The sequence below is a fragment of the Desmodus rotundus genome, unplaced genomic scaffold, assembly GCF_022682495.2.
Source record: "Desmodus rotundus isolate HL8 unplaced genomic scaffold, HLdesRot8A.1 manual_scaffold_57, whole genome shotgun sequence".
Taxonomy (NCBI): Eukaryota; Metazoa; Chordata; class Mammalia; order Chiroptera; family Phyllostomidae; genus Desmodus; species Desmodus rotundus.
In genome coordinates, this window is record NW_026527665.1 from 41,613 (window position 1) to 54,118 (window position 12,506).

Below are 12,506 nucleotides of genomic sequence, written 5' to 3' on the forward strand. Positions count from 1 at the left end.
ACTTGAGAACATTTTAATGATTGAAAGCTCTGAAAGCATATTGGAAAACTAGGCTTTTAAAAAATGTACCTTAATTAATGCATTTTAAAAATGGGAGAAGCTCTGGCCAGTGTGGCTCAGTGGATTGAGCACTTGCCTGCAAACCTGAAGATCACAGTTCGATTCCTGGTCAGGGCAGAGGCCTGAGTTGTGGGCCAGTTCCCCATTTGGGGGTGTGGGAGAGGCAACTGATTGATGATTCTCTCTCCCATTGATGTTTTTTTCCCTCTCTTCTTCCTTCCCCTCTCTCTAAAAATAAAATCTTTTTAAAAATGGAAGAAAATATATATCGTAAACCTATAGCTAGGTACTACAATTCTGTCTTTACAATTCATAAAACTCACGCACTCACACACACACAAAGAACAAAGGAAAAAATGCTGATCTCTGAATTCAGTTATAAGCTGCTTTATTACTAAACATGTATTATGATTTCCTCTGTGTATCATCAAGTCTGCATTTATGGCATCATTTTCAAAGGCGGCTGTTCCTTCCTAGCACAAATGGTTAATCTGTGCCCATTTCTCCTTTTGGTTCCCCTGCTCAGTGGACATAGATGTGGCCATGCCCATTGCAGGACAAGTTCTGCCCCTGGGAATCTGACCAGGGATCCTAGCCTTCTAGAAGTTTTTGCCTCAAGTCCTCCCAGTGCCCAGATGTCTCAGGTGTGCTGGGTCTGATATCTGTTGCCTAGTGCTACTGAAATCAGCTCTGGAGGAGCAATGCAGGCACCTCACAGGAGCTAGGTAAAGATGCCATTTCCTGGTCCTCACTGCTGACCTGCAGAACCATAACTTAGAGAGGGGCTCTGATCCCCAAGGGATCTTCCTGCTCATTAAACTTAAATGGCCCCCCTCCAGGTTCCTGTGAGTTCACTTGAGTTTTAAGAAATGACATCAACTGTGTGCTCCCCCAGGGAGTTGGTCAGCTGTTCGGGATAGAGCATCTTTGTTAATGAGGTGCTCCAGGTGATGCTCAGGTGAGCCCAGGGATTAGCAGGAGGGCTCCTGAATGCATTTTTAGAGTGGGGCAGGCTTTGTTTAGAGTTGATAATGGGGTGCTCTGTTGGGGTTGAGGGTTCAGGAGAGCAGCACATGTTCTCATTGCTTTAGGAGTTTGTGGACGTCTGTGGAAGGAGAAAGCACCTGAAAACAGAAAGAAAAAACTCCCAGTGTGGTCTCCATGTAGAAGCTTATTGTTCCTGACTCTTCTGTGACAAAGGACAGGAAAGAGTGGCCTTTTCCAGGTCCTTCTGCCTGTGAGTGTGGTGGAAGTGGAGGAAGGGACTGTGTGGATGCCTTTGAAGGCACATCCTCAAAATGCAGACTTGACTCGTCAGCGTATTGTTCCCTGAGAAAACAACCCAGAGCAGGACCAGGACCAGGACAACATGTCTGCTTCTCAGGTAAAAGATACGACTAGATCAGAGGCTATGTCTGCTTTTCCTTTTAACATCAGTGGATTTAGAATCTGCAACCTTTAATCCTCTAGTTGTGATGTTTTTTCCAAGTGATGTTTTCAGTTAATTATTCTTTTCTTTTTGTGATTGTCTAGGTTAGCATTTTGTCCACTTTTCTTCTTTGTCCAGTGGCTTCTGTACATTCTCTTTTCCAGCCTTCCCAAGGTCATGAAGAATTCCCACCTTTAATTAATGACCCTCAACTACAGAACACATCCCCTCTGTGACAGATTAGCCTGGGAAGGTACCCATGTTCCACATCCCTGTTGGGATGGACCCAGAGGCCCGAGTATCAATGAAGGGACATGTGGGTTTTATATTCATGTGGCTACCTCATGAGCTCTGTAGAGCAGGGGTAAGAAAATGCAAATTTTACTGGTCAGGTTAGCTTAGAAAGTTCTGACAAAGAAGAATAGTTAGAAGGGACTTGCTCACCAGATTGGTCAGAAGGACTTACTATTGAAATGCATTATAGAGTTACAGAACATAGAAGGTATGTGTGTACTTAGATTTGTAAAAAACTAATGACTTTTTGGTGATCATATTTAGATTATGATTTCCTTATTTATGTATAACTTTAGAGGGAGAGGAAGGGGGAGAGAGAGAGAAACATTGATTCGTTGTTCCACTTACGCATTCATTGGTTGAGTCTTCTATGTATCCTGACTGGAGGTTGAACCCAGATCCAACTGAGCTATCTGATCAGGGCTGAAGACCCTACTTTTAATTTCCTAGAGATTATTGGCCGTTGATGGGGAGGCTTTAACCAATCAGGTTAAAAATTGTAAGTTCCTGTAAATTTTAACATTCCACAGACATGTTACAGACATACTTCACTTTATCTCTTTTTGTATTTTCATGAAAATTTACAAGAATCATATTATTAATGTATGTTCAAGTCAGTAAAAATTCTAAGATATAGCTCACCAAAAATGGTACACAAAGATTTTCAAAGAAATGAAAGACTGAGAAACAATAGCTGTAACTTATTCTGTGTTACTGTGTGTTCCTCTCCCAATTGTGTTTATAAAACACAGGATATCATCCACAAAAAGATTGATGAGATTTGTAGAATCAAAAATTCTATTCCCTGTCACTGTTAACGTGCTCATAGTTTCCATATGTATGCCTATGTGCAAAAAGTGTTAACATTATTTGAGCTATTCTTTCTCCTTTCTCCTTACCTGCTTAGGATGTTTCTGTTAGTCTTCTTTCTCAGTTACAGAAACTGCCGCGAATGTTCATGACAGTTCTTTGTGCGTATTGGCCTGTGTTCTTTTTGAGAAATTCTAGAGTTTGAATTAAAACTCAAGATCTACTGTACTGGAAGTTTCACAAAATATTCTTACAACAGATAAAAAACAATCTTTTTTCTCAGATCACTTATGTGTATTAAAAGTTAATATATATAAAACTCTTGGAATGATATCTAGTATATAAGACATTATCAAAAAGGATTGTGGTTGCTATGCTTCCTATTTTATGAGAACTGTAAATGCTATGAAACTCTTTCAGCTCAAAGTCATCTATGAATTTCTGTATTTTCCTTTTCATGCTATTCAGAAGTATGGCATGTGGACCAGAGACATTGGCATCATTAGTAAAAAGTGAGCTTGTTAAAGATGTGGAAACACATCTTTAGAACTCCTGAATCAGAATCTGCATTTTTATAAAACTACAGTTCTTCCCTTCCCCTCTCTCTCAAAATAAATAAAATCTTAAAAGAAAAAAAAAAACCCTGGCCAGTGTTGCTCAGTGGATTGAGCGCTGGCCTGTGAACCAAAGGGTCACAGGTTTGATTCCCAGTCAGGGCACATGCCTGGGTTGCGGGCCAGGTCCCTAGCAGGGGGGTGTGCAAGAGGCAATGGCACATTGATGTTTCTCTCCCTCTCTTTCTCCTTCCCTTCCTCTCTCTCTAAAAATAAATAAAATCTTGATAAAAACACTACAGTTCTTTGTTGTCTGTGTTAAACTTGAACTCCTTATACTTCCAATTTACCATGTCTTCTCCACCTGAAAAATATACACAATTGATTCTGAATGATAGAATTAATAACTCTTAGAAATCCATGTGCCTGTGTTGATGCCTTCATTCTATTTTTTTTTTCATTTTTTTCATTTTTACCTTTTAGAGAAAAGAGGGGAGGGAGAAATAGAGGGAGATAAGCATTGATGGGTTGCCTCTCACATGCCTCCCAACTGGAGACCGAACCTGCAACCTAGGCATGTGCCCTGACCAAGAATTGAACCAGCAACCTTTTGCTTTGCAGAATGACACCCAGCCAACTGAGCCACAGTGGTCAGGGCGATGCCTTCATTTTAAAGTCCATTTTCCTGAAAAGTACTGTCTCTGCAGTGCATTTGTGGACATGTGTCATTCTCATTTCTCAGTGTTAGAAAATACATTAGAGAATATTACTGGGTCACAGTGATCTTACTGGATGATTCAGGATACTCTCCTAGGTCAAAACCACTTCTCCTAACACTGTTTTCAAGTTGGGTTACATTATGAATTCTGTTGGTGGCCCCTTGGTAAATGTCTTTTTTTTTCAGAGATCATTGACCTTCAGGGATGTGGCTGTAGATTTCTCTCAGGAGGAGTGGGAATGCCTGGACCCAGCTCAGCAGAAATTGTACATGGATGTGATGATGGAGAACTACAGGAACCTGGTCTCCCTGGGTGAGGATGACTTCCTTTCAGAGTTCCTGCTCCACCCACAGGGTTTTGTTTCTTTCATGAGAAGAACGTCTCCTTGTACGGTAAACTTTTAGATCCCTGCTCTCAAGGAAGAAATGGGGATTTTCTGGTGTAGAAAAGAAAAGCTTGGGGGTAAATTGGGACAACTGTCACTCAACAATAAAAAAAAAAAGCTTTGTGTATATGTGAAATAGAATCCTATTTTCTGAAGACGTTACATGTTGTCTAGAATAATTAATGTGCTAACAAAAACAATATTTTGGAAAATATTCTAAATATTAATATCTGTTAATATGTATTAATATCATAATAATATCTATAATATTTTCTAGAATATTCTAATAGACCATGTCTTCTCACCTGAGCACAAACTGGATTGGAAATTGGAGAATCTCTATCAAAACTCATGTTCTTATTTCTGATAAACAGGTCTTGTTGTCTCTAAGCCAGTCCTGGTCACCTTTTTGGAGAAAATAAAGGAGTGCTGGGATGTCATGGGAAAAAAGACATGTGCCCACCCAGGTAGGTGGGAGTGGGGAAGCTGGTGACAGAGGTGAGAGATCCAAAGGCCACAAAGGAAGCTAGACCCTAAAGTGTGATTTGGGAAGCTGTGCTTCAGTGGCAAAGATTTTGAGAAGCCCAGGTTTGTTTCTGTTGCTGTCATAGAAATAGGGACAGCTCATCTGCAAAATGTCCCTTGCTCCTATATCCTCTCAGGATTCTGCTCTGCTCTGGAGACCTCCACCATCACATTAGATGTGGGGGCAAAGACCCCACCTTCGTCTGTGGGGGCTGCCATGGTCTGGTTCCTCTTCCATTGCGTGGGGACCTGGGAATATCTGTGCACAATGCTGAGGAATTGTATGTTAGACCTTTTTTTTTTTAGTTTTTTTTTTTTTCTTTAGGTTTCATGTAGAGAGTTTATGAAGGAAGAGGTTGAAATCCTGGAATTTGGTGCAGAAACCCCAGGAACCCTGGAGATAGGTGTCATGTCTTCTGATTTATTATTTCTAATCATTCCTATTGATTTATGATAATATCCTTTTCTTATATTGTGGTACAAGGCTTGTTGAAAGTCATTTGACCTTGGCCAGGAGAAGTTGTATGCAGGCTCCACGTCCACTATGCTTCATTATTTATCTCTGTATTAATGCCTGTATTACACTTTTTGATAACAGCAGCTTGGAATATGGTTTAAAATCTGAAAGCATAGTGCCTATAACTTTACACTTTCTTTCCATGATTGTTTTGATTACCTGGTATCCTGTGACATTCCATATTAATTTTAGGATGAACTTTCCAATTTTTTTGCCAAAAGTGTTATCGGGATTTTGATAGAAATGCTTTGGATGTTTAGATCACCTTTGGTACTACTGACAGCTTATACTATTAGCATTCCAATATAAGATCATGGCATGGGTAGTTCATTTATTGAGTTCTTTAATTATACTCAGCAATATTTTATACTTTTTATCATACAAGTTGTGCATCTCCTTCATTAAGTAAATACCTAAGTATTTTATTGTCCATTATGTTATTGTTCAAGTAATTACATTCTTAATTTGTTTTTATATTAATATTTGTTTACAGTAACGAACACAACTAACTTCATGGTTTTATGTGCTTTTTTTTGAGAAATTTGATTTGTTCTTTCATTTTAGAAACACGGAATCTGTGATTTTTTTTAAATAAAAATTCCATCTGATTTATTATCATGCATTCTTTCATCAGATTTCTAATACACAATTCTGTCACCTATTAACAGACCATTTTATTTCTTTTCCATTTTTGTTGTTACCATGGAGGTACTTTAAAGTTATAACATCATGCTCTAAACTGATTGTTCAATTACATACAAAAACTCTATTGCTTGCCCTGGCTTGTGTAGCTCAGTGGATTGAGCGGGGGCCTGCGAACCAAAGGGTAGCTGGTTTGATTCCCACTCAGGGCTCATCCCTGGGTTGCAGTCCAGGTCCCCAGTAGTGGGGCATGCGAGATGCAATGACACATTGATGTTTCTCTCCCTCTCTTTCTCCTTCCTTTCCCCTCTCTCTAAAAATAAAGTCTTAAAAAAAAACCCTATTATTTGTCATCTCCACCCCTATACTCACTCACGTTATTGATATCACATTATATTTTTATGCTGTGTATTTATAACATAGATTTAAGATCTTATTGCTTTTATTTTTAAAGTTCTATAGGAGAAGTCAAAGTGATTTGTGTTTCATGATTACACCACTATGCATTTTTGTACTGGTGTATACATTTATATGTACAACAAATCTTTATATGTTCATATGTTTTAGTGTTGTTTAGAAATTTTTAATTACATCTGGAAGTATTTTCTTACTCAGTTTTCATTGGGAAGATTCAGTGGTGAGTTTTCAGTGTTTTTGAGCTGGAAAAGTTTTTCTTTCTCCATTGTTGTTTTGTGAGATACAGTAGTCTTGCTTGATAGTTTTTGTTCTTTTATTGGTTTCGTATTTTATTTCATGCTCTTCTTTTTCATAAGGTTTCTGCTGAGAAAGCCACTGATAATCTTAGAGGAGCTGTCTTTCCCATGTCAAATGTTTTTTTTAAGCTTTTAGGAGAGTTGTCTGGGATTTGTAATATTTCCTTATGTCTTCCTATTGACATTTTTACATTTATTCTATTTAGCATTCAGTGAGCTGTTTGAATTTGTATGTCTCTTTCTACAAATGTCAGAATCTTAAGCTATTAATTTTGCATATAAGTTATGTACTCCATTTCATTGTTCTGTCTTTATGGGGTCCACTTAATGTGCAAAGTGGTCAATTTGTTGGTTTCCCATAAGTCCCTTAGGCTCTCTTCACTTTTCCATATTTTTGTTGGCTTCCTTGTATTGAAATTTTTAATGAAGTCTATACAAGCTGTTTGAATCTTCAAATTGGTCACATCTTTCGTGATGAGTCTACTGTATTTTAAAATTTTGATACTGTTTTTCAGCTTTCCATTTCTGTTTGGTTTAATTTTACATTTTCTCTCTTTGCACTTTCATTTTGGTTATGCACAGTTTTTTTGATATTATATAGTTGTCATTTTAGTTGTCATTATAGTTGAGCATCTTTTTTAATATGGTTATTTTCAATTCTTTTGGGGGGTAATTAATATATTTTTTATTAATGCAGTATGAATTTCTGTAGATTTATATTGTTTTTCTGATTGGACACTATCTTTCTGTTTTTCTTTGTCTTGATATCTTTGTTGAGGTTCAAATTGTAAATAACCAGGCTTTATGAACTTGTGTTCTATGGGAATAAACAAATAACAATCACCTGTGGTGGGGATGCATGTTCTTTGTTCTTTTGTGCAAGTTCCAAGTTTAAAATGTTTTCTGTTTCTTCCTCAGATCCATCCCATGGTGTCTTTCTCTTCTTGATATCTGTCTTCAGTCTTATAGAGATACGGTGTTTGAACAATTACTCATTATTTTTAGTTGCTACTACAATGTGTTCACCATGTACTGCCATTCTTTTAGCTCTTTGTGTGGTGCAAAACAGAAACACATTCTTCAAGAAGCTGCAAAACAGTGAGAACACTGAACACAATGTACCATTATCTTTCTCCAGAGAAGAAATTGGGAATTGGGAGTTTCCTTACAATATTGCCAGTGTGTGCCATGGGGGTTGAGCAGTATTGTTGGCAATTATAACCAAGTTTTTGTCTCACTTTGGTGTGATTTTTTTTCATTGTACCTTTTGTGGGCTTGCTTTGAACTCTTCACTTGCTTTTGGAATACTTAGAAATGTAATTTTGTGTATAATTGCTGGTAAGTTCTAAGTGCAATCACCTGAATGTCATACTATGAAAACTGATTTCCTTTCTTCCAGCTATGTCATCTGAAGACAACCAGGCCTTGTTACAAGAGTCAAGAATAGAAGATTTATTCTCTAAAGTAATACTGGTAAGATATGGAAGGTGTGGCTTTGATAATGTACACTTAATGCAGGCCTTTGAATTTCAGGAATAGTGTGACAAGAAGAAAGGATGTTAATATGAACAGAACTAAACTGGGACAGTTATTCATAATAAAATTATTGCTACCTAAAGAAGTCAAAGATATTACATATTTGGAAAACCTCACATTAAGTCAGTTACATTTGCAGATCAGTAAGTTTCTGTGTGAAGACTGAAAAAAAAAATTCTAAAGATGTATATTCTTGGAAAGGAAAATATGGGAAATCTTGAAACTCATATAATCCATGGTATGAAACCATTTGTATTGTTTAAAATGTAGGATAGGGTTAAACTTTGTCAGTCATGCCTAAAATTTAGAGATTTATAGTGCACATATAAAATTAAAATGTGATGAAATTGGCAATGCCTTTATCAGTAAATCATTATTTTTCCATCATTAAATGTTTTTGTATTCCAATATCTGTAATTTTTATAAACATGGAGTGTTTTTTAATACAACCACCATGGTTTAATAGGTATCAAAGAATAGTTATTTGGAAATAAGTGTACATGTTTAATCGAATTATAGCTGTCACTAAAGCCCTTTCTATCTTCAATGTTACCAGAGTACATATAATGGAGACAGAAGTTATCAGTTCAATGAATGTTGGAAACACTTTAACCAAGAGTCCAATCCTAATAAACATAAGAGAACTCAGCTTCCAGAGAACCACTGTAAAGTCTTTCACCAAAAGTCAAAGCACAATACTCATCAGATTATTTCTATTGTAGTAGAAAAGACAAACAAACAAAGTAAATATGTCAAATCTTTGAAGCAATCTTCAAATCATACTGAACAAGACAATATTCATTCTGGGGAGGAAGCTTACAAATGTAATCAGTACGGGAGAGTCTTCAGTCAAATATTCAATCTAAATAAACATAAGAAAAGGCATACTAGTGGTAAACTTTACAAGTGTAAAGAATGTGGTAAAACATTTAATTGGCCTTCGGGTCTTACTATACATCAGATAATTCATACTGGGGAGAAGCCTTACAAATGCAGGGAATGTGGCAAACGCTTTTGCCCATCTTCCAAACTTACTAAATATCAGAGAATTCATACTGGAGCAAAGTCTTATAAATGTTTAGAATGTGGCAAAGCCTTTATCTGCCACTCAGAGCCTACTAAACATCAGAGAATTCACACAGGAGAGAAACCATACAGATGTGGAGAATGTAGCAAAGCCTCTATCCAGTCCCCAGACTTTACTGAACATCAGAGAATTCATACTGGAGAGAAGTTTTATAAATATAGAGAATGTGGCAAAACTTTTAGCCAGTGTTCAGCACTTACTCAACATAAGAGAATTCGTACTGGAGAGAAGCCTTATGAATGCAGAGAACATGGCAAAGGCTTCAGCCAGTCCTCAACCCTTACTGCCCATCAGAGAAACCATACTGGACAAAAGCCTTACAAATGTGGACAATGTGGCAAAGCCTTTAAATGCTCCTCAAAACTTATTCATCATCAGATTATTCATAGTGGAGAGAAACCTTACAGATGTAAGGAGTGTGGAAAAGCCTTTTTGTGGTATTCGTACCTTACTAAACATCAAATAACGCATTCTCGAGAGAAGCCTTACAAATGTAGAGAATGTGGGAAAGACTTCAAATGGCATTCATATCTTACTGAACACGAGAGAAGAGTTCATACTGGGGAGAAACGTTACAAATGTAGAGAATGTGGTAGATCCTTTATCTATCACTCAGAACTTACTCACCATCAAAAAATTCACATTGGAGAGAAGCCTTATATATGTAGTGTATGTGCCAAAGCCTTTAATCAGCAATGGTGTCTTATTCGACATGAGAAAATTCATACTGGAGAGAAACCTTACAAATGTATAGAATGTGGCAAAGGCTTTAGTGCATCCTCAACCCTTTCTGAACATCAGAGAATTCATACTGGAGAGAAGCCTTTTAAGTGTAGGAAGTGTGACAAAGCCTTTAATCAGCGGTGGTGTCTTACTCGACATGAAAGAATTCATACTGGAGAGAAACCTTACAAATGTACAGAATGTGGCAAAGCCTTTAGAGCTTCCTCAACCCTTACAGAACATCATAGAATTCATACTGGAGAGAAGCCTTATAAATGTAGAAAATGTGACAAAGCCTTTACCCAGCGTTCAAAACTTATTGTACATCAGAGAGTTCATTCTGGAGAGAAACCTTACAGTTGTAAGGAGTGTGGTAAAACTTTTGCTTGAGAGTGAATCTTACTACAAATTAGGTAATTCATTCTCAACAGAAGCCTTACAAATATAAAGAATGTGGCAAAGCCTTTAATTACCACTGGCCTCTTACACAAACATCAGAAAATTTATACACTGTATGTGCCAGAGCCTTTAATCAGCAGTGGTATCTTACCCAGCAGGAGTGAATTCACACTGGAGAGAAACCTTACAAATGTAGAGAATGTGGCAAAGCCTTTAACCTGTTCCCAAAACTTGTTCAACATTGCAGAATTTGTGCTGGAGAGTAATAATAATAATGTAAATAATTTGGCAAGATATTTAGCCTTTGTTCAAGCCTCACTCATCAGAAAAATAAGCTTTATAAGTATAACACATGTTCCCAAGTTTTTATCCTCAATCATAGTTTTCTCAATATTTGACCATTAATACTTCATAGAAGACTAACAAATAAAAATGATGTGGCCAAAGCTTTACCCAGGATGTAAACCTTACTAAACATCAGAATTCACACTAAAGAAAAACAATACAATTGTGAAGAAGGTAAAAAGACTTTATTCAGCATTCATAGCTTATTCAACACATGAAAATTCACACTAGAGAGAAACCTTAAAAGTAAAGAATGTGCAACACCTTATGGATGGACCTACAACCTCACTCAATATCAGGGATTGCACATTGGGGAAGAATTCTATATTCATAATTAAGGATGAAAGACTTGTCCACATTATACACTTCACAAAAGCCCAAACAACTTAGGCCTTAGAGTGACTTTAAAGATGTAAATAATTTGCAAAAGTTTTTAATTGAATATGAATTGAACATATTCAATTAAAATATTTTAAAATATCACTGAATCCACAGAAGGAAGGTCAACAACAGTTTTTAGGTATTACTATAAATCAATACTTATACAGAATAATCTAATTTTTAAAAACTCAGATAAGGACTTTTATTTGCTTCAGAGTATCAAGGGGATGGATATTTCTATATGTGTAATTACAGTGTATTCTATTTTGTATTGACAGTATAAGATATTTTGAGAAGAAAATATTTATGTGATTCCACTGTGATAATAATTAATGTTACTATGTTTTTATTCCTAGTGTGTGTGATGAGTTTGAATGTTGCTTTTTTAAAAATCTGTGAACTCTTGTATATTAGGTGAGTTTCACTCATATCTACTTTTCCATGGAAGATTGAACACATAATGCACAATGTCTGAAAAAAAATCTAAATGGAGATGTTGTTTGTGGTTGACTTAGAATGTTGTATGTCACCATGAAGGGCATCTTTTTTTGCATTGGAGCATTATGAATTTTAAGTTCTTTTTCCAATAACTCTTTAAGGAAAATATGGTGGCAGTTTATTAAAACCCTGATGTATCTTCATTGTAGCCATAGATAGACATGATGTGGTTGAAATAAAAAAGTGATCAGGGATATCTGAAAGTATAGACAGCTCATTTCTTTTTTTAACTACTCACCCAAGGATAAGTTTATTGATTTTATAGAGAGAAGAAAGGAGGGGAGAGAGAGAATATTGACGGACTTCTAAGAGCATAAAATTATTGTATTTGCATGTTTACTAAATAATTAGCCTCCATTCTGAAAACCACAAAAGCACAGCTATCAGATCCCTATATAGTAAGATCTAATCAAAAGACAGAGCGTAGCTGAAGGGATAGAACAAGACCTATAGATGTGCCATCTAGAAGAGACCCTCCTCAGATCAGAGTGAAAATAATGACATGGAAACAATTAGTTCACCTCTACCTTTGGGCTCCAAAGAACCTACTCTGTAGAAAACTTTGCTCTAGTGAGCAATCTCAATCACGGACAGTGCACATATAACAGATATAAAGAAGGAGCTTATACCCTTTGCAACAGCATGGATGAAACTGGAGAGCATTATGCTAAGTGAAATAAGCCAGGCGGTGAGGGACAAATACCATATGATCTCACCTTTAGCTGGAACATAATCAATAGAAGAAAAAAGCAAACAAAATATAACCAGAGACATTGAAGTTAAGAACAATCTAACAATAGCCAGGGCGGGGGGGGGGGGGGGGGGGCGGGGACAGTGGGAAGAGGGGATTACAGGAACTACTATAAAGGACACATGGACAAAACCAGGG

At 36.8% G+C, this 12,506-nt stretch overlaps 1 protein-coding gene across 1 annotated transcript; it reads left to right on the top strand.

Annotated features, from left to right (window-relative positions):
- Positions 1–1,455: 1,455 nt before the first annotated feature.
- Positions 1,456–11,820, top strand: LOC128780159 (zinc finger protein 93). Its single transcript, XM_053917972.1, has 4 exons — positions 1,456–4,178; positions 4,626–4,718; positions 8,048–8,121; positions 8,741–11,820. Exons 1-4 carry the CDS (start codon positions 4,007–4,009, stop codon positions 10,382–10,384), a joined length of 1,983 nt encoding a protein of 660 aa, XP_053773947.1. The 5' UTR covers positions 1,456–4,006; the 3' UTR covers positions 10,385–11,820.
- Positions 11,821–12,506: the final 686 nt, after the last annotated feature.